We start from the raw sequence: 20,706 nt of genomic DNA, 5'->3' as shown, positions 1-20,706 counted from the left end.
AATATAAACAGTCTGATACTAAAAAATAGAAATATCAGAGGTATTCAAAACAGGTGCTTAATAGGTGCTTTTGAATTGTTTAGTACTACAATAATCATAATAACAAACAACATTTATATAGTGCACTGTGTTGAGTACTCTACAATTATTATATCATCTGAAACTCACAACTCTAGGAGATAGATGCTTTTTTAAAATCCCCATTTTACAGATGAGGAAACTGAAGCAGACAGATGTTAATTAACTTGGCCAGCCATACAGCTAGTGTCTGAAGCAAGATCTAAAATCAGTTTTTAAACTCTAATTCACTGCTCTATCCACTATCCCATGTAAATAGTGAAATAAAAAGGAAATTAGACTTAAGAGAGAAGAGTGGGGAAAACTCAGTTTATTAAAGAAGTAAATGAAGAATAAGAAGGTGTTCTGTAAAATATAGGCATAAAGTTAATGAGTTAGAGGCTGAAAACATAGGATCAAAGTTTTATCTTTATTTGGTTCTTGTTCTGTCTGTGATGTTCTTGTTAATTTTTTTTTTTACTTTAAGTTAACAGAACTTAAAATAACTAACTTTTTTTCATTGCTATGATGTAGCTTTAGAGCTAATCTTTCTCATAAAAGCAAAGCCCAGCTGGGCATCAGAGTGTATCCAACTAATTCCAGCCGAGACCAGTGGATCTCTTAGAGCTTAGGAGTTCTGAGCAACAATGGGCCATGCTGATCAGATGTGCACATCTAATTTTGGCATTAATATGGTGAGTCCCTTTGCATGAGACACTCTGGAGTTATCTAAGGAGGGGATAATTTAGCCACTGTGCCATTCCTGTGCCAATTATTAGTGGGATTGGGCCTATTAGTAGTACTATACCTCCAGGCTGAACAAAATGGGAAGATCCAGTACTTTTAAGGGAATTAATAAATCTAAAAGCTTTCAAGCTTTCTAACATATTCCACCATGAGATGGCTCACACACAAAAAATTTCAAGGGAGAGTCAATTGGAAAAGAATAAAACACTTTCAATCCCACCCCCAGCTAAGGATCAGAACTATGAGCTATAGACCAAAAATTATGATACCCTCCTGCAATTGCCATTGCAACCCATTCCTCTTCATTTCAATAATGCTAAAAAAAAATTGTACTATTTGTCTTGTTGTTCAGTCTTGTCCATCTCTTCCCAGTTTTTTTGATAAAGATACTAGAATGGTTGGTCATTTCTTTCTCCAGCTCATTTTACAAATGAGGAAACTAAGGCAGACATGGTCAAGCAACTTGCCCAGAGTCACAAAGCAAGTTTCTGAGGCCAGATTTGAACTCAAGTCTTCCTTACTAAAGGCTTAGTGCTGTATCAACTACGCCACATAGTTGCCCCACTGCTCTTGGGTCAAGCTAGTGACTCACTAAGTGGGAGTCAGGTTCTTCTCCCATCCTTTGCACCTCAAAGACTAGAAATGCTCTTGCTTCAGAGTTTCACACCCCCTTTATTTCACCTTCTTCAAGGAAACTCCGTCACTGCCCCCTCCTCAAACCCAGAGTAGGAAAGGTTAAAGAAAATTGAGAGAAGCCATCATCTGAAATCAAAGTATTTATTATTTGTAAGCAATCTGAGGACAAGGGATTGATGGGTTTGAGGAGACTGATAGGAAAAAAGAGTAAATGTAACTCTTCATGGAATGAGAGTAAGAGGACAAGGGTAGTCAGAGAGGTAAAAAACAGAGAATATGTTAAAAAAAAAAACTTGAAGGAGTAGGAAAGTTCTTCTCAGTAGCTTAGCAGAACTGGCAATAAAGGTACAGGGTTTAGGATGAGGGACAGGGTTCTCAGTGATGTTCTACAACTGTCCCAGAGAGCCTGTGAGGTGGCCGGATACCTCCAGAGACAGGGAACGATTCCAGGCAGGCAGGCAGGTCACACTTTAATGATGCCAGTGGGTTTCTCCTTGCATGGTGAGGGAGGAAGTGATTCGTCTCCTAGAAGCTCCTTTTCACATCCTTCTTCAAGCTAAAAACAGAAGGAAAGAAGATCAACTTCCAGTATATGGCAAAAAAAAAAAAAAAAAAAGTAAAGGAGCAAAGGGCAGGAGAGATTAGTTCTCTCAGAGCAAGGGAGAAGGATATAGCATTCTAAGAAGACAGGGGGACCAGGAGTAGGCATTGGAAAGGGGGCTGAATGAAGAGTTAAAAGTCAGAGACCCCTGCCCCCATAACTTCCTCCCATGATTCACCTGGAATTGAGAGTCCTGGCAGCACAAGTTACGGAGACTCACACCCAGGGAGGCCAGAGACACAAGGAGTATCACAGCACAGATAGCCAGCAGTGTGGCCTGAACTCCTTGGAACAAATGCTGAAAAGTGAAAAAAGGAAGAGTTTGGCAGGTTGCTATCACCATGTTCTGAATGACTATCATCCTTTTCACCATCACAATTCCCATTAGCCACAATTCCCCTAAACATTGTGGTTATAATTAACTTCTTCCACCTCACTGTTAGTCATTTATTATCACCCTCAAAAAGGAACTCTGAGTGATGAAAGAGGATTGAAAGAAGAGAGCATTCCAAGTTCTTTTCCCAAAAAATAAGAGAATTTTCATCTCTTGAATCCCTGCCCATTATAATCCCAGGTTGTTTATACTCGTGACACCTAGAAGTTTGGACAGTTACTTCAATCCAAGGCTAGCCATGTCAAGCTTCAGGCATGCACTCATTTGCCCTCTAGAATTCAACCTTGCAAGAATTGAAGGAATAAATAATGAAAAAGACCTACAGCACCCCAGGTCTAGGCTCTCACCAAAAACATGTTCATAGTCTGTATGCACTCTTCAGTCCTCCAGTCTTTATAATCAGAATCATCCCTACCATACCAGGTCGTGAAGGTTTCTGGCTTAGGATAGTTACAGATCCATTTCAGATTGGGAAAGCGATATGAGGAGTCCCCAAAGCTGTACGAACAGAAGACCAGGGCAGCAATGGCCGTGGAGATGTTGATCAGGGTAAACAGAACAGCAAGACGACCCTAGAGAGGGAATGAGAAAAGGAGAGCAGTCTTCCTCTGATCACAACAGTGTCACAGGGCTCCTCACCCTAACCCCCTCGAGGATACCAGACAAGCTGGTCCAGAATTCTTTGAAGGCTAGTCCTTCCCAGTGAGGACTTTCAAAGCCAAACAACATAGAGCAAGGAGGGGAAGGAAGTACAGAGGGGTAGGAATGGGAGAGGATGAGCTAGATGGAGGAGAAAAGAGATAAATGAGCCCAAAAGGAAACAGAACAGCTCCCACTCTTACCCACAATTTACTCTGATATTTTTCATAGATGATGGCCCCAGCTCCAGTAATAACAGCCTAAGAAAAATAAAAATCAAAGAAGGTTACCCATTTCCCTTCTAAGCTCCGACCTACCCTAGACAATAAGAAAGGATCTAGGAAAGGGGAAGAGAAACCAGTCTCATGGCTTGGAATCCAAATATCCTTATTCCATCCTTTCCCTTTCCACTCCCCCACTCCCAACCTCTATTATTCCTGCCAATAAGTCCAAATTAAAAAGGATAGGAAGCCAGGTTTTGCATCACTTAAAAGATCTCTTTTTCTTATGCCCCATATATCTGTGTGCCCCATGTTCTCTTTCTCCATGTCCACTGGTCCCTCACTTTCTTAGTTCCCTCAAAACTCCCCTTCCCCTAATCCGTTCTTTACTCACCATAGCCCCTGCCCAAAAGGCACAACCGGTGCCCTGCAGAGGAATCCAAGGCCCAAAATACAGGAATATTCCAAAACAGCAGCTCAAGGCCCCTAGCAATATCAGTGATACCTGCAAAGGAGAATAGCAATTCGAATCCTGCCCATGGCCTCCCAGTCACAGGGAACAACTGGAATAGCTGCTACCCTGACAAAAACCTTGCAAAGACAATCTTGACTCCTTATCCCTCAGAGTCCTTCCTCAGATCAAGGAATCCTACAACCTGTCTCAGTTTTCAAAAGCCAGGGTTCTCAAAGCCGATAAGTTTTTTCTCATATCTAATGTAAAATCCCTCTAGTTTGCTGAATGAGAGCTCTTGGACAATACAATTTACTTCCCTTCTTAGTTTCTTATTGTGTAAAATAGAAAGGGGTCAGGGATTAGAATGAATATTTACTAAGGTCAATACCATTTCTCACTTTCTATGATTCTGACTTTCTTCCATTTTCTCTTTGCAGTTTCATGGGAATGGAAAGACTATACCACTCCCCCCAATTCATATCATCTCCCACACATATTGAACTCACTCTTACCCCAAGTGCCAGCTGTGCCTGGAGCACCCTTTGGCTCGGTTTGTTTTGGGAATACTTCTTAGTTTTCAAGAAGGAGCATCCTGCCTGGAGGAGCTTGGCCAGAGCTGACTCCTGGTGGATATGAATATTGATTTGAGTTGGCTGGGAGTCCATCTCTGCTGCCTCGAGCCCATTTACCTTTATCACACTGGTGGACATTTCCTGAGTCTGGACCTGGAAGAAAATTAAACAAAAAGGAGACCGGAAATGTGGTAGCTGCTGCTACTCCTAAACAATGAAGGAAGGGTAGATATAGACCCAGACTGATTCCCATGAAACCAGCATGGAAATTCACCCCAAGAGTCTGAGTTCAAATTCTAGCCCTGCTACTGTATTCTACCCGTATACTTTAGACAAGCCTCAGTTTCCTCATTTGTAAAATGAGAGATTTAAGCCAAGTCACCTCCAGGATATTTTCCAACTCAAAATCTATGAACCCTACAACGGTAAATTCTCCCAAAGATAAAAGGTGTTCCTTGAATACTTCTCTTCCCCAGGAATTTTCCTTTCCTCAGAGGCTCCATTTGGAGACATGACCTATCCTTTCTCCTCTTCTTGTTCTCCCCTCCCAACACTTCCCCTGCTTCAGCCCCAATAGACATATCCCTGCTACAGTCGATCTACTCTTGTGTCTCTTTCCCCCTCTCCTCTCCTATCTTCCTTCCCCAACATTCATCCTCTGGCTCCCCCTTTCCTTTTTAAATGAAGGGAGTAGAAGCCAGGTCTCCCTAAGATTCATTTTCCTCTTTGGAGAAGAAACCCCCTTATTCTTTTTTCACATCCCCCAGCCCTCCATATCAGTATCAATTTAAAGGTTGAACCCCCAGAGAAGTAAACATGCAATCGGACCATGCCCTCAGACATGAAAAGCCAAGGAAGCCAGGATCCACAAACTAGAAACAAGATTATTAGCTTACCTGGTTGGTCCTTTGCCTCAGTAGGCAAAATAAGGAGAGGAGTGATGGGTAAAACCTGAGCTGGGACTGAGGAAGAGGCAAGAATAGGAAGGAAACAGTAAGGAAAAGAGGCTTAAATCTTCAGAGCTCAATCACGAAACTGTTTTCCCTAAAGTCAGGGAGCTAGGGCCCCACCCTGGAGGAGGAGCCACAAGAAGGCAGTCAGCCAAAGGGAAGGGCAAGTCTAGCCTTTGCTGACTCTGGTTACAGCCACTGCTGCAAACTGTTTCCCAGAACTGATGCTTGAGAAATGTCTGCCCAGCCAGAGTCAGAACTCCAAGAGAAGAATTGAAGACAAGAATTAGTAACTGTTAAGAGATCTTGACGTGGCCTCCGGAGACCTGGTTTAAATTCCTACTAGCTGGGTTACCTGGGCAATTCTTTAACCTCAATATCTTCATCTGTAAAAGAAAGGATTGTAATAAGTGCACTGTTTCCCCCCATTTTGTTTTCATTCAGTAGTTTCAGTCATGTGTTTCTCTTCGTGACTCCATTTGGGGTTTTCTTGGTGGAGATACTGGATTGTTTTGCCATTTCCTTCTCCAGCTCATTTTACAGATAAGGAAACCGAGGCAAACTGGATGAAGGGCTTGCCCAGGATCACACAGCTAGTAAGTCTCTGAGGTCAAATTTGAACCCGGACCTTCCTAACTCTAGGCCTTGCTCTCTATCCACTGAGCTACCTAGCTGACCAATTTTCCCCATAGGGTTGCAGTAAGGAAAGTATTTTGAAGACCTTAAAGAGCTACAGAAACATGAGTTATTATTGTAATTAACCATTTTTATTATAAATTCCCCCAATATAGTCACAATGTCTTTTGCTGTGTGCCTCAGGCTGTTTAACACATAATAGCTAATAAAAATAGCTAATATTCATAAAACACTTTTTGGAAGGTGCTATATCATTCATGGTATATATAGAGTGTTGCCATTCCCAATGTGAGTGGGTTTCCAGAACTATGAGCCCTTCTCCCTTTTGTAATGCCTCTTCGTCTATTCTTCTTCTGCACTTCATTTGTATAATTACTATTTTTACTTTAACTCTGCCCCAGTCTTTTTTTTGAGATACCATATTGTTGTCAGTCTTAAACATATGGTATACATTTCCCATGTTTAAAAGAAAAAATATAAAACAATTTGTCCATGTTGAGTTCCTTGAAATTGATCTTTGATATTGTTTGGGTTTGGTTGAAAGTCCTGAAAATCTGCAAATTTATTGAATGTCCATTTTTTCTCTTTAAATATTATAATTTTGCTGGATATGATATTTTTGGCCATAGGCCTAATTCTTTTGTCAATAGATATGATTCCAGAACCTACAGTCTTTTATTGTGGCTGCTACTAAGTCCTATATTCTAATTGTAGCTCTCCAGAATATTTGAATTGTGTTTTTTTTTCCTTATTTCTTACAAATTTTCTCTTTGATCTAGGGGTTTCAAAATTTGGCAATAATATTCCTATGTGTTTTCCACAAAGGATCTCATGGAGGGAGTGATTGGTAGCTTTTTTCTTTTTCTACTTTCCCCTCATGTTCTATCACTCCAAGACAATTTTCTTGAATTATTTCTTGCATTATTACATCAATTTTTTTGGTAACAACTTTTAGGCAATCAAATTATTCTTATAAATTCTGTTTTTGATTTGTTCTCCATATCTGTTGTTTTTCTTATAAGACATTTCACATTGTGTTCTTTTTTTTCATTCTTTAGAATGTTTTATTTCTTGGTTTCTTATAGGTTCACTGGCTTCCCCTTGCCCATTTCTAATTTTCAAAGAATTCTTTTCATCTTTGAGATTCTTATTTTCTTTTCTAATTGGTTAACTTTTTCATAATTTTTTTCTTAAATAGTTTTAAATTTTTTTTACTTTTTCTTCAGTGTCTCTCATTTGATTTTTTAAAATTCTTTTTTGAATTTTTCTATAAATTTTCTCTGGACAAGGCACCATTTCATGTTACTCTTTGTGATAAAAACAACTCTTTTTACTTCCTCTGAAGATGAACCTCAGTCTTCCCTATTCCCATAGTAAGTTTCTTTGTGTTCCTTTCTTCTTTGCTGATTTTTTTTTAAATAAGAGGTTTTAGTGTAAGTACCTTTAATCATAGGGTGGGAGATGGTGCCTCCAACTTCACTTGAGCCCTCTCCTCTAACCTGTAACCCCAGATCAAGCGTTCTACCCTCCAGAAAATGTCAGCAGCCAGCAGTGTCCCTGCCCCCTTGCTTCTGCACACGCCAGGTTTTGGTTCCTGCTTGCTCAGCGCCCTGTCCCTGCAGCATAGCTGGATCTAGTATTCCTAATCAGTTGAGGTTCATTCAGTGTTCCCCAACTCAGACCCCCAACTTCATGTGCTGTCCAAGAGATAAAAGTTTCTGAACTTCCCTCTGAGGCTCCAGCCAAGTACAGCCTGCCCCGGGGTTCTTTGCTTGTTGTTTCTATGGAATTAGCCTGGAGGTATTTATACTTCACATGAATTAATTCACATGGGGTCTTTCTTCAGATCTTCTTGGGTTGTACCCAGAGGACCCCTGTTCTGTTCCAAGTCTTCTTGATTTTTCAGCAGTCTAAATTTGCCATGAGGCACAAATTTGTTCTATTTCTGGGGGAAATTTAGAGAGCTTGAAATTCACCAAACTACCCCACCATCTTCCCAGAATCCCCCAAACTATTATCAATTTAATGAAACAAATATGTTTATACTCCAACTGTTAATTTCAGTAAGACATTCTGCTTTGATCATAAGTATCACTCAGCACAAGAAAACATTGACTAAACCCACATAATGCAAGATAGGACAAATTAATATATAATTCTATTATAATTTTCTCTCACATTTATCATGAGAATCATATTTTTTTTCAAGCTGGAGTGGATTTGAAAAACCATTCTGCAGCTTTCCTTATTCTACTTATGTCTTTTTAGGGATTGGTCTAGGAAATGAGCCTGTTGGGCAGGAGAACCTGGCAGATTGGTGTGGTGATTGGAAGGAATTTATTATGCCCAAGGTACAAAATTTATTAATGTAGAATCACAGTTGGTCATAACCAGGAGAGATCAACCAGTGTCCATAGTATGCTCATTATCTTGTCCAACAGAGAGAATCAACTAAGAGGGCAACACCTACAACCCACAATGACTTTAAAAATCCAGATCCAGGTGTGTAGTTATGAAATAACAGGAAAAAAAGGAAGAACAGGATCAAAGGGCACAGTTTATTTACTGAGTTTGGCAGGCTAAGTCATAATGTCCTGATGATGTCTCTCAGCTTTCTTAACAGTAGAAGAGTAAACAAGACCCTAATGAGCATGTTCAATAATTATTTTCATTGACTTAAATTATTGGTCTGAGTGTTCCATCTTGATTCTAAACAAGACAGACCACCTGCTAAACTTCAGGGATCCTGAGATCCCAATTCAGTGGCACTCCTCTTTCTGTGAGTACCTTAGTTGCATGCAGAGAAAAAAAATCACTCCAAATAGTCAGACCCCAGTTTTGATGGTGAATGTTTAACCTGAGATCCCACAATGTCGCAACCACTTCAATTAAGTTACCCCAGACACACTATGGGGTCAAGGATTGTCAGCCCTCTCACATACAAAACATACTCTTTCAACTGAAATTTTGAAATTCCATTTTGAAAAGTTCTGAAGTTGCAACCCTCCAATGTCTATCTGTTTCTATCTATCTATATCAGGACTTTTTAATTTTCAATGTGTGTATGATAAAGTCCATGAACCTCCTCTCAAAATAATATTTTTAAATTCCTAAAGTAAGATACAAAGATTATAAAGAATCATTGTGATGAAATAGAATCATCAAAATAAGAAAATAAAGAAAGGAAGGAAAATAGAAAAAAAAAAAGAAGAAGAAAGAAAGAAAGGAAAACAAAGTCACAGAAACCAGATGAAGATTCTCTTTTCTATTTGGAGAAAGCGAGAGATTTTCATGTGTATAATGTTTCCTACAAAATTTCCATTTTATTAATTTGGTTTGTAAAGGATGAAAGAGCTAGAGAAGTCAGATGAGGTTAAAGGTGTATATCAATATGAGAGAGAGCTAGAACTATGCCTAATACATCGGCCAAATAGCCCACACTGAAAGTTACAAGTCAGTGACATTATGAGATCTGAAAAACAATAAGACCTATGATTTTTAAATGCCACATCCACTGAAAAGGTATCCAAATTTCACAAATGTAACCATGTCACAAATCCCTAGTCCTTTATTCCTTTCCTGCTGTAATCTCATTCCTTCTTTCTTACAGTGATCCAAACTCCATCCATATCCCTCCCACTTCACCCCCACCTCACTCCACCTCAGGGTTAGTTTTTGCTGTTCCATAGTTTTCAGTCCTGTCCAACTCTTCATGCTCTTATTTGGGGTTTTCTTGGCAGAGATTCTAGACTGGTTTGCAAACTTGGCAAAAGCCTGGGTGTTTTCAATTCTTACCATCTCTGCTCCCACTTCCCACACTGTCTCCCTCAGGTTTCCAAGGTTTCATTGCCTCCCAAACAGGAAACAGAATCGGCTTGGCCTGGCCATGGCCCTGAACCATTAAGCCTGGAAATTCTATCTGGTCCCTTTCTCCCAATACACAAATCACAAGTCTTTACCCAGCTCTGGCCCTGCCCTCTCTTCTGCTTTCCAGAGACACTCCTCCCTTCTTAGTCAGGATGTCTAGCTCCTCCCATTTTTTACTTTAATTTCACTTCCTCCCGTTGCTCTTGCAGACGAGCTTTTTACTCTATCAAATTTGTTTTCTCCACTCCTCTGTTCTCTTCAACCTCATTCTCCCTTTCTGGTCAAGAAGGTTGGACCAAACAAGGTAAGAGAAACCATACTCCCTAAACTCTAGCTCTCTCACTTTCCCCAGCCCCACCCCAAGATTTCCCAGACACAGCCAATTCTCTGGTCTCTTATTCTATTCACCCAGAAATCCAAGCCTCTCTATGTATTATTAGTTTTAATATATTTACATGGGGGAAAAAACATACTATTAGCGATTATATTTAAGAGAAAAAAGACAGGAGAGTAGATAGGAGGGACAGGTTCCCACATCCTACACTAAAGTCATCTTTTCCTATTTCCTCATTCAAATAAGTGATTCTGGAAATTTAAAGGAATCATGAACAGCAGTTTCAGTGAATAAATAAAAGGTTGCAATATCTCCCTTCACCAACTCCTCTCTTCTAGCCCCAAAAAAATACAGGTTGTTTACTGGTCTTTATCCCTTAGCTTTGGAGAAATAAGCAGGGTAGAACAGCTGTGCCAAGAAAAGATAAAGAAAGTGGGGAAAGCAGTGGGGCTTTGACCTAGACAAAGATATCCAAGAGAAGGGAGAGGCATTTTGTGAACAGTAAGGTGTTCAGATTACTTCACTTCAAGCTTTTTACTGCTCCACCAACTGAGTGCAGGGGTTTAGGAGAACCTGGAAGTTCTGCCCTCTAGCCTTGAACAATTCACTGTAGTATTTAGGATCTTGGCATTCTTATCTATAAAATGAGTTTAATAACACCTCTACCCTTCCACCCAACCCTGTCTGAGGATAGAATGAAATAATGGATCTGAAAATATTTGTTAAGGCATTATTAGCATTATTTGTATTTGGGTTATAATGGAACTTGGATTGAGGAAGGTAGACCAAGTTTCTCGGGCTTCTAGAGAACATCAGTTTCTTATTCTATGGCCTGGTGTCCACTATCCAAACTTCCTCTGAGTCTGAGCTCCTAAATTACACCCTTATTCTCTATGCAGATGGAGATTGATTGTACAGGTGATTAGGGGAAGTACAAGATACTTCTGCACATTTAAGGTGATCTTCAAGGGAAAATCAAATCCAGAAAACCCGTCAAGGATGCTTTAGAAGTGGAAAGTCAAAACAGTCCATTATAAAAGGAATCAGGTTAATTGAAGCTTTACCATGAGCCTTGATATCTTAATCTCACTTCCTCCTAGGCCTGAAAGATGATCCCCAATGAGATGAACATCAATGGGATTAAGATAAATGGGTTGGAAGCAGCTGGAACCTCCCAGCCACTTCACATCAATATCCACATCCACCAGGAGTCAGTTTTACCTGAGCTTCTCAAGACTGGGAAAACCCTGTTACAAATCTTTGTTAATTCTGCTGGCACTCTTGGGTCAAGTATGAAAAAGAGTCGGCTACAGTTGGCAATCTGGGTAAGTGAAACAGCCCTCAAATAAGAGCAAAATTCATCATGAACAAGGGGTCTTAATGTCCAGGCATCAAAACATATAATCTTATTTTTCCTTCTAATCAGAAAAAAGTGTTTTGTTGACATTCATGTTACTACTATTATTGCTATCCAGCTTCATGTTGAATATACTTTTCATCATTCTCTCCTGATCAATGTACAATTCCTAAAGAAATATACTTTTAGGGACAGCTAAGTGGCGCAGTGGTTAAAGCACGAGCCCCGAAGTCAGGAGGACCAGAGTTTAAATTTGGTCTCAGATACTTAACACTTCCTGGGTAAGTCACTTAACCGCAATCGCCTCAGCAAAGAGAGACAGAAACAGAGAGAGAGAGAAACTTTTAAAGAGATTATATTGGGCATAAATTCATTCTCTTATGACTTGCATTCCTTTTTTGCTATCTTTTTCATACTCTGTAACAAGGTGCTGAAACTTTTTTTAACTGAGGAATGCTAAATCACAGAAAAGGTTCCAAAAGGAAAAAAAAAAGTGAGTTTAGATATTCTATATTAATTTCAGAGGAGACATTTAATTAGATGAGACATTTAGGTGAAACTCATTTAAAGTTTCTATTGAGAATGGAGAACTCAAATGGATATAATCTAATCAGTTTGGGTGCTCCTACCTTCAGTGCAGAATGCAATCTATTTGTGCCTATTCATCCTATGTAACTCTCATACATGATTTCCCATGAATTTAGTAAAGGGTTGCGATGAATAGAGGGCTTTGCCTTAGTTTCTTTTAACATTGTAAAGATACTAATGGAACAGATAAATTATCTACCTTCACTCTTATAGTTTTATATTCTCTAATAATGTCTTCTACTCTATCTCCCCATTATAATTCCTCTTAAGTATCAAAGTGGATGGAGTTCTGGGCCTGGATTCAAGAAAAACTGAATTCAAATCTAGCCTCAGATATTTACTAGCTGTGTGACTCTGAGCAAGTTGCTTAACTCTGTTTACTTCAATTTCCTCATCTGCAAAATGAACTGGAGAAGAAAATGGCATACTAATATCTTTGCCAAGAAAACCCCAAATGGGGTCACAAAGCATTACACCTGAAACAAATGAATAACAAAATGTAGTGATATTCTTTTATTCAGTTCTTTGGAAAGTCCAGCACCCACAGGATAAGTGTTACAAAAGAAGAACTTTAAGGGACAGAGGGGGAAGTGAATGAGCACTTATTAAGTGTCTACTATCTGCCAAGTACTGAGCTAAGCATTTTACAAATATTTCATGTGATCCTCACAACCTTGAGAGGAAGTTGCTGTTCACCATTTTACAGCTGAGGAAACTGAGGGTCATGCTAGATCAGCTTATAAAGACTTATTAAAGGATGGGCCTTTGATTTAGGAAAAAATCTGGCATCATTAAAAGGACATGATTACTCAAAGACAATTCAAAATAAAGACCATAACAAATTATGTTTTAGATATGTTGATTTTGACATGCTTGCAGAACATCCCAGTGAGGATATCAAATAGACAGTTTGAGATATGGTACCAGAGCTCAGGAGCGAGAAGATGGCTAGATATATAAAAATGGTAGGTATCTGCATAGAAATGAATAGTTGAATTGACAAAAGATCACCAAGAACAGAATTACAGAGGGAAGAGGGGAGGATTCAGATCCAACCCATAGCATACATCCACACATAAAAGGTGAAATATGGAAGATGAACCTAAGCAAAACAAACTCTAAAAAAATACAAAATATTCACAACCCTTATTGGAGGAAGCAAAGAGTGGGAATAAGGGGAGTTGACTATATATAAAGATAAGGATCTGGCTCAACTACATATTCTCTACCACTACTCTACTTCCAAAGACAAAATAGCAGCATGTTGGCATGGAAAATCACTCAGCTGTGTTATCAGGAAATCTAGTTAGTCTGACATTAGACAAGTTCCCAGGACTTCAATTTCCTCTTTTTATTTACTTTGTTTAAATCTTATGAAGTCATAAAATATTAGATGGAAAACTCCCCTTAGTTACCTAGACTTGGAGAAGAGTAGTTTAGCTTTGATGGGGGAAAAAATTATGTGACCATGGGATTATCCTATCAGTTTCTCAGCTCCATTCAGAAAGAAATAATGTCTTTATAGGCTGTTTCTCCACCCCCTCCATCTTAGCACCTTACATAGTATACTACACATAGTAGGAGCTAAATGTGTTTTTCTTTAATTAAAAATGAGTTTAACTTAATTGAATACTAACTCCCCCCTTTCCTGGTTTCATTCTATATCCAACTGTAATCACAAAGGAAAATTCAAGATTATCAATATCCCTCACAAGGAATCAATTTTATCCAGAGTTCATATATGCCCAATTCACACCCCAATGAACAGGTGATCAGTACACTCACTATTCCCTTCCCTCAGCTTACATTTTACACAAGTGATATCCGGTTAAAATTAACATAAGAGCAGGCTTATTATTGTGGTGAGCTTGAGGTTTGAATAGAATCTGAATCAATAGACTTTTAAAAGCATATCTATTGTGCTTTTGCAACTAGGGAAGAGTGGTACACTGTGTGTGTGTGTGTGTGTGTGTGTGTGCACATATGCTTGAATAAGAGAAAGATAGAAACAAAAAGTCTGAAACTTTGTTATCACCAACTATAAGAATCAGCTGTTTCTATCCACTATCTACTTTTCTGGATACTGATTAGCAAAGATTTATCTGACAAAATGCTAGGCCAACACAATTATTATGATCTATTTTAATAAGGTTAGGATTGACCCTTCTATGTGCATCCTATATTGGGTGATTCTCTCTTTTCTTGACATGGTACTGGATCATTTTTCTTCTTCATTAATATCTAAGATTCTAAGACAATCAAGTGATATCTTCTGATATTTCCCCATTAATCACTAAAATTCCAAAACCTTTCTCATCAATTAATCATTCATTTTTAGTTGTTTATTATACAAACTAAAGGAAGCTTTTTTCCCATAAGCTTTTACTCATTTCTCCTTTTATCAAGCCCATAATTTTCTAAGTTTAAATATCAAGATTACTGGCTATACAATTTATTAACAGTAAAATAGACAATAAAACAAAGACAAATAATTATTTTCAAAGTATCAGCTGTAAGAAAAATCACATCTAAAGACTTCTAGGAATCTAGAGGCTAGACCTGCAGCCTCAGTGCAAGTACTGACATCTCGGTTCTGGAAAAGGTTCCACTCTCTGGATGCCAATTGAAATCTCTTCTCAAGAATTCTCTTCATGTTTCTTGACAAGAATTAAAAACAGTTCTCTCAGGAAAGAAGTTCTCTTAATCCTTTCTTTTGGTTTTCTCACAGTTTTTCTTAAGTCACAACAGCTAAAAATCTCTCCAGAAAAAGAGTTAAAGTCTTTTTCAAAGAATGAGAGTTAAACTATAACTATCCAAGATTCCATTGTCTCTTAAAGTAGCAACACCTGGAGGGGATACTTTTTTAAATAGTATTTTGTTTTTTCCCCAGTTAAATGTCAAGAAAAATTTTAGCATTCGTTTTTGAGATTTTTGAGTTCCAAATTTTTCTCCCTCTTTTCCTCCTCTCCTTCTTCCAAAGATGGTAGGCATTTTGATGTACTTTACATATGTGCTATGATGTAAAACTTATTTCTATATTAATCAGAGGTCTGAAGGGAGAAACAGATCAAAAGGGGAGAAAAAATACAAGAAAGAATAAAGTAAGTGGGAAAATATGCTTTGATGTACATTCAGAGTCCATCTATTTTTTATCTGGTTATGGATAGAATTTTCTTTTGTGAGTTCTTTGTACTTGTCTTAGATCTCTGGTTGCTGAGAAGAACTAAGTCAAACATAGTTAATCTGTTGATACTTTGTACATTTTCCTGGTCTGCTTATTTCATTTTGCATCAGCTTATAAAAGACTTTGAAATCTGCCTGTTCATCATTTCTTATTACACAATATTCCATTACATTCATCTACCATAGCTTGTTCAGTCATTCTCCAATTTATGGGCATCCCCACAGTTTCCAATATTTTGTCATCATGAAAAGGGCTACCATAAATATTTTTGCATGTGTAGATTCTTTTCCCTTTTCTATGATCTCTGGGATACAAACCTAGTAAGAGTATTGCAGGGTCAAAGATTATGCACAAGTTAATTGTTAAAGTAACAATATCTATAGTCTCTGTGAGAGAAGTTATTGAAGTTGGTATTACATTATAAACAGTTCTGTCTTTCCTTTATAAATTCCTACTTTCCCTTACAACCATAAGTAATGACTATCCCATCACCCATCTCACCTCAGCCCTTTCCTTAGCTTGAAAATTAGGAGCAAGAAACTTGTTTCTTAAAATTTGAGATATATGAAAGAGATTGATTGTGGGGAATGGATATCTTTGTCTCACAGACTACACAAATAATATTGGGAGTCATGAGTGGAGCCCTAGGAGTCTTCTTCTACATGGGCCCCTTCTTTGAATTATGGTATTCTGGAGCTGCTTTCTGGACTGGAGCTGTGGTGAGTACAGTAAGAAGGGAGGGAGAGGGAAGACAAATGAATCTCAGAGAGGAACGTCATTATTAACAACACTTTTTAGCATCTATAATGGCCTGGCTCTGTGCTAGATATTGTAAAAGATACAAATAAATAAAAGCTTCAATGTCTTTCCTGAGGGAGCTTATCATCTAGCTGAAGAAATAGCATATGGAAATAATAAGCTCCAATAGAGCAAAAACCATGACTTATGCATCTTTGTTCCTTGTACATTATAAATGTTTGATGAATGTACTAAATGAATGAATTAAAAGGAAAGTAATAAGTCAAGGAATAGTGTACTGTGTTATAGATCATCAGTGCTATAAGGAGAGATCACTGTGGGTTGGGGTGGTCAGAAAAGGCTTCATGTATTTAACTTTGAAGAAAAATTGTATTTTGACCTCAAACTTCTCAGATTCACATTTCTAGGCCCACATAGATCATGTTAACCTTTTTCTTTACATAGAAGAGAAACCAAACTCTATATGCAATAGCCCTATTGTACCAAGTTCCATATACTGGGCAGGAAGAGGAAAGAGAATAATTGAGGGGGTGAAGGCAAGAGAGCCTCAAGGAAAGGTTATGGCAGAAGACAATAGAATGGAAATTTGTTTTTTATATCTTTTATTTTTTCCAGGCTATCTCCACTGGAATTGTTTCTATCATTCAAGAGAAACGGAGAAGTACATGGTGGGTAAGTGTCTGTCCTACCCTTGACTCAATACATTTCCTCATGTTCCAGTCAAAGGTAACTCTCAAGCTCTCCCATGCCATCTTCTTAAATCACCTCTACAAACCTTTGCCTTTGAGTCATGGAATCTTTAGAGAGCTACAAAGCTAGGAATGGAAGAATTTAACCCTTTCCATACCAAACTGATCTGTAGAAGTACTAGGCAAAGCTCTAACCAGACATGCCCCCTGTCTTCTCTTCTCCATAGGTCTTCCTGAAAATCCTATTCATTCTGGCAACTATTTGTACTTCCATTGCTGCCATTGTCATTTGTGTTACTGACATAGGACACTCATTCTACTACACATATGATATATGTGAAGAAAATAGAGGATGGTCTCCTCGGTCCTTCAATACTCCAGATCCACAGGAAGCCTGGAGGATAAGTCAGTGCAAGAACTACATGAACATGTTTCAGGTGAGCATACATTTTAGGATGATGGGAGAAATGAGCAAATATAATGGATAATCAGAACTATAACTAGACCATGGGAGCCTGGGCTTTATCCCAGGATGAGCAGTTGCACAGGGATGGGGAATTAGCAGCTAGGGTCCTTGCTAAGTGATTTTTAGCCTTCTAAAAAGTAATCTGTAACAAGGCCTAGGTCATAAGGCAACCTGATGGTGGAGTACAAAGGGTACTTTGGATGCAGGTGCTGATTCAGGAGGGCACTGACTGAACTTTTCACAGGAGTTCTTAAGCAGGAACCTAAATTCTGGCCCAGCCAAGACATGGAAGGAAATGCGTAGTCCCAGTCCACAGAGCCCATCACTTCAGTTTCAGTAGTCAAGAGCACATTCCTCACAACATCTCTCCTAATTTTTTTTCCAATTTTTTTGAAAATATTTTTGTTGTTATTTTACTGATGAGGAAACTGAGTCTCAGAGAAGTAAGGGGGCTTGTCCAAGATCACTTAGCTGGTAAGCAAAAAATCAGGATAATAGAGAAACATGATCATTCTTCAAATCAACTATGTAAAATAGAAAGGGCATCAGATGAGGGATTCTAAGAGCTGGAAGGAAGCTTAACACTTCCCATGTCACAAGTAAGGAAACTAGAGTCCTAAGAGAAAAAAAATGATATGACCAAAGTGCCATAGCTAGTTAGTGATGGAACTAAGCCCCAAACTGAAGTCTCTGAATCTCTGCCTTATACCACTATTGGCAATGATGGTAGGGCAAAGTGGATAGACAATGTATAATGATGAGACCAGTGAGAATGAAGACATGTTAAGCAAGCTTGGTGGCAGGAACGGAGTTACAGCTGCCTTTGCATTCTATCACCAGAACCTGTCAAAAGGAATCAAGATCATGACACTACTTATCTGGATCACACTGTTGGTCATGACTCTGGCCCCTATAGTGTTCACTCTTTTGCACTCATGCTGTTGTCGCCAAAGGAACTTGCCACCTGAAGAGGTAAGATGTCAGGGTGGGGGCCATAGAGTGGGAGAAGAGTAGCAGTAGAAAGGAAATTTTTGAGGAGACAGAAAGCCCATCTAATGTCATAATCAAACAAAGTATGTTCATCAGATGAGTGGGAGCAGGGTTTTCCTTCCAATACATAATTCTAGAGATGTTCTAGTGATTAGTTTGAACCCTAAGTATTCGGGTACAGTGGCAAGGGTTTCTTTGGATCTGGAAAACCCTAGATCCAGGCTTAACCACCCCTAGAAAAAGAACCTTACTTTTAGCTGTCCCCCTATATAGATCTAACCTCTACTCTTTTTGCCTCCTCTATATTTAGGATGTTAATGAGAAGAAACCACTTGAAGGAGATTTGAGCTTCGCATCCCCTACCAATTTGGCAGAGGCCTGTGAGGCCTGAGCTTCAGCTGGGCTAGCTTGTTCTGAAATAATCTGTTATTCTTTTTTATATATACGTATATCCTGATATCACTTCTCAGCACTTCAGCCTGACTGCAGGTAGTAATAGTGCTCATCCTGCTTCTTTCCACAATTTCTGGGCATTCCATGCCTCCCAGCTTTGGCAAAAATCTGATAATAAAATCATGAAGGAAGACTGCCTTCTTGTCCAGTCCCTTTATATTCCTCTGCCTTCTTATTTCCACCAAAGGACTTTTCCAAAGTCTGAAGGGAGGTGGAATCGAACCCAAAGGAGTGGACATTCCTTCCAAATGTTGATGGAGCCATAAATAATGTGTTGGAAGAATCTAGAACTTTGGCTAGAAGTGGGAAATGCTGTCATTGAGAGCAATAATATAGCTGATTATAGCTACAGCTGAGGCCAAGGAGAAAGATAGCTGAGGGAAGAACCTAGCAAAAATTTTAGAGAGGTAGAGAGCAATTAATAAAGCAAAAGTATTTCAGGGAAGGAAATGGACTTGGAAACAAACCTTGCTCCTCTTTCCTGCCCCTTCACCTCTAACCTTCTCCTCCATCATACCATCAAAACCTTGTGCCCCTCACCCACACAGCCATCTAAATTGCTAAATATTCTGGGATCCTAGCCAGAAAACATCTCTGCTCCTCTGTGTAAGAGCCAGACTCAAGGATATTCCCCTACCCCCACTCACCCAGCACAATCTTCTGGACAGAATAATTCAGAATGAATTAACCCTTACCATAACACTCAATCCCACTACCCAAAGCAGTGATCTCTTCAGTATATACAAAGTGATCCATAGGATAGGATCAGTCAGAGACAAGACAAGAACAAAGGAGCAGCTGCTTGGTATTGCCCTGTAGCCAACTTAACTTGTCTACTTGAGTCACTATGTTTTTCAGAGGGAGACAATTAATGTGTCCTTGAGAATCAAGTCAGCTACAAGATAGGAACCAGTCAGTCTGCAACAGATGGATAAACTTGCTTGTGCAGCTGGGACCCTTTCAGATAAGCAGAGCATCTTCTGTCCCTGTTCCCACATGCCCAAGCCCTCCTGCTCCCTTGTTTCCCCTTTCCTACTGTTCCTTTCCTCTTCCCATGGCAATCTCATTTAGGAAGAGATTGTCCTCCACTCCTCCCATGAGATTTCCCCTTTTTTCACTCACAAATATTCAAGTTTTCACCAAGCTTGCAAACTTTTTTCTCTTGTAATAAATTATTACTCGTATCTTGTGGAGTTGTGATTTCTGGTTAATAGTGGTATAATTATAAACAGCACCGAATACATTCTTTACAAAGTTAAGAATCTGTGTCTTAATATTGACTTGATTACTCACTACCTATAGGACTTCCAGCAAGTCACCTCTTAGATGTATTGCAAAGTAAGAGAGTTGGATCAGAGCAACTCTAATATACCTTTGTACCATAAATCACATTATCTCCTTCCTTTCTTTCTCCTCCCCGAGAATAGAATCTTTCCCCAAGAAGAGTGATTCTCTTCTGCCATTATATTCAAACTGTACTGTTGGCACCACAAAGGGATAGACCTGGGCACTAGGGTAGAATGCTGGGCAAATATTCCTGAATTCAAAATATGTTCAAACTAAGAAATCATTGGAATTGTGTTTAACGAGATTGTGGTCTCAAGGACATCACTTAGGTTTTGTTAATTGCAGAGTCCCCTGACTTTAAAGCTTATAGAGGATTGGCTTTTGCAAAGTCAACTGAAAAATGTCCTTAATCCCTTAAAATTATCCCGAATGCCTTAAAGCAAGAAACATAGTTAGCTGCCTTTTGGGGCCCAACTTGCCAGTTAAAGTGGGAGTTGGGATATGAACTGTGCAGAGTGAAGTGAACTATAAAATGACTATCCATCAGTCCTATTGGCTATTTCATCTCTCCTGGGAAAATATGTTATGACAACTTCTCATTTAAGTTTTCTGTCATTGTTTACTTGGGAATCACTGTGTTGAGCATTTACTATTAAGGAACTAAAGCTGCCCTATACCTGATTTTTAAAACACATTGAGCATCTTCCTATGTTCTACTCTGTGGAGTCTCTGGAATAAACCAAAATCTAATCTAAAAAGTTTTCCCCAGTGCTCTGCAATAAGGGTATAAAGAACGTAAGAAATTTGTTTTTAGAGATTAGATTT

The 20,706-nt window shown here is 38.9% G+C and overlaps 2 protein-coding genes across 2 annotated transcripts; one reads left to right on the top strand and one right to left on the bottom strand.

Moving 5' to 3' along the window:
• Positions 1–1,567: 1,567 nt before the first annotated feature.
• On the bottom strand, positions 1,568–5,388 carry LOC127539223 (transmembrane protein 176B-like). The gene is made up of 7 exons (XM_051963290.1): positions 5,218–5,388; positions 4,262–4,474; positions 3,690–3,800; positions 3,278–3,334; positions 2,783–3,007; positions 2,220–2,339; positions 1,568–1,996 (listed from the first exon to the last, which is right to left on the bottom strand). The coding sequence occupies exons 2-7, from the start codon at positions 4,457–4,459 to the stop codon at positions 1,904–1,906; spliced, it is 804 nt and encodes a 267-aa protein (XP_051819250.1). The 5' UTR covers positions 4,460–4,474; positions 5,218–5,388; the 3' UTR covers positions 1,568–1,903.
• Positions 5,389–9,953: 4,565 nt separating this feature from the next.
• TMEM176A (transmembrane protein 176A) lies at positions 9,954–19,778 on the top strand. Its single transcript, XM_051963288.1, has 7 exons — positions 9,954–10,078; positions 11,209–11,433; positions 15,846–15,956; positions 16,612–16,668; positions 16,913–17,122; positions 17,992–18,123; positions 18,452–19,778. The coding sequence occupies exons 2-7, from the start codon at positions 11,218–11,220 to the stop codon at positions 18,530–18,532; spliced, it is 807 nt and encodes a 268-aa protein (XP_051819248.1). The 5' UTR covers positions 9,954–10,078; positions 11,209–11,217; the 3' UTR covers positions 18,533–19,778.
• The last annotated feature ends 928 nt before the right edge of the window (positions 19,779–20,706 follow it).

The sequence above is a fragment of the Antechinus flavipes genome, chromosome 5 (genome assembly GCF_016432865.1).
Source record: "Antechinus flavipes isolate AdamAnt ecotype Samford, QLD, Australia chromosome 5, AdamAnt_v2, whole genome shotgun sequence".
NCBI lineage: Eukaryota > Metazoa > Chordata > Mammalia > Dasyuromorphia > Dasyuridae > Antechinus > Antechinus flavipes.
Note: the sequence above shows the minus strand (reverse complement) of the source record. Positions and strands in the feature narration are given on the sequence as shown.

Coding starts and splice junctions, on each gene's coding strand:
- LOC127539223 (XM_051963290.1), bottom strand. CDS start 4,459: ATGTCCACCAGTGTGATAAAGGTAAATGGGCTCGAGGCAGCAGAGATG. Junction 2,340..2,782: donor AGACTATGAACATGTTTTTG/GTGAGAGCCTAG, acceptor TTCACTTTTCAG/CATTTGTTCCAAGGAGTTCA. Junction 1,997..2,219: donor GCCAGGACTCTCAATTCCAG/GTGAATCATGGG, acceptor TTCTGTTTTTAG/CTTGAAGAAGGATGTGAAAA.
- TMEM176A (XM_051963288.1), top strand. CDS start 11,218: ATGATCCCCAATGAGATGAACATCAATGGGATTAAGATAAATGGGTTG. Junction 15,957..16,611: donor CTTTCTGGACTGGAGCTGTG/GTGAGTACAGTA, acceptor TATTTTTTCCAG/GCTATCTCCACTGGAATTGT. Junction 17,123..17,991: donor ACTACATGAACATGTTTCAG/GTGAGCATACAT, acceptor TTCTATCACCAG/AACCTGTCAAAAGGAATCAA.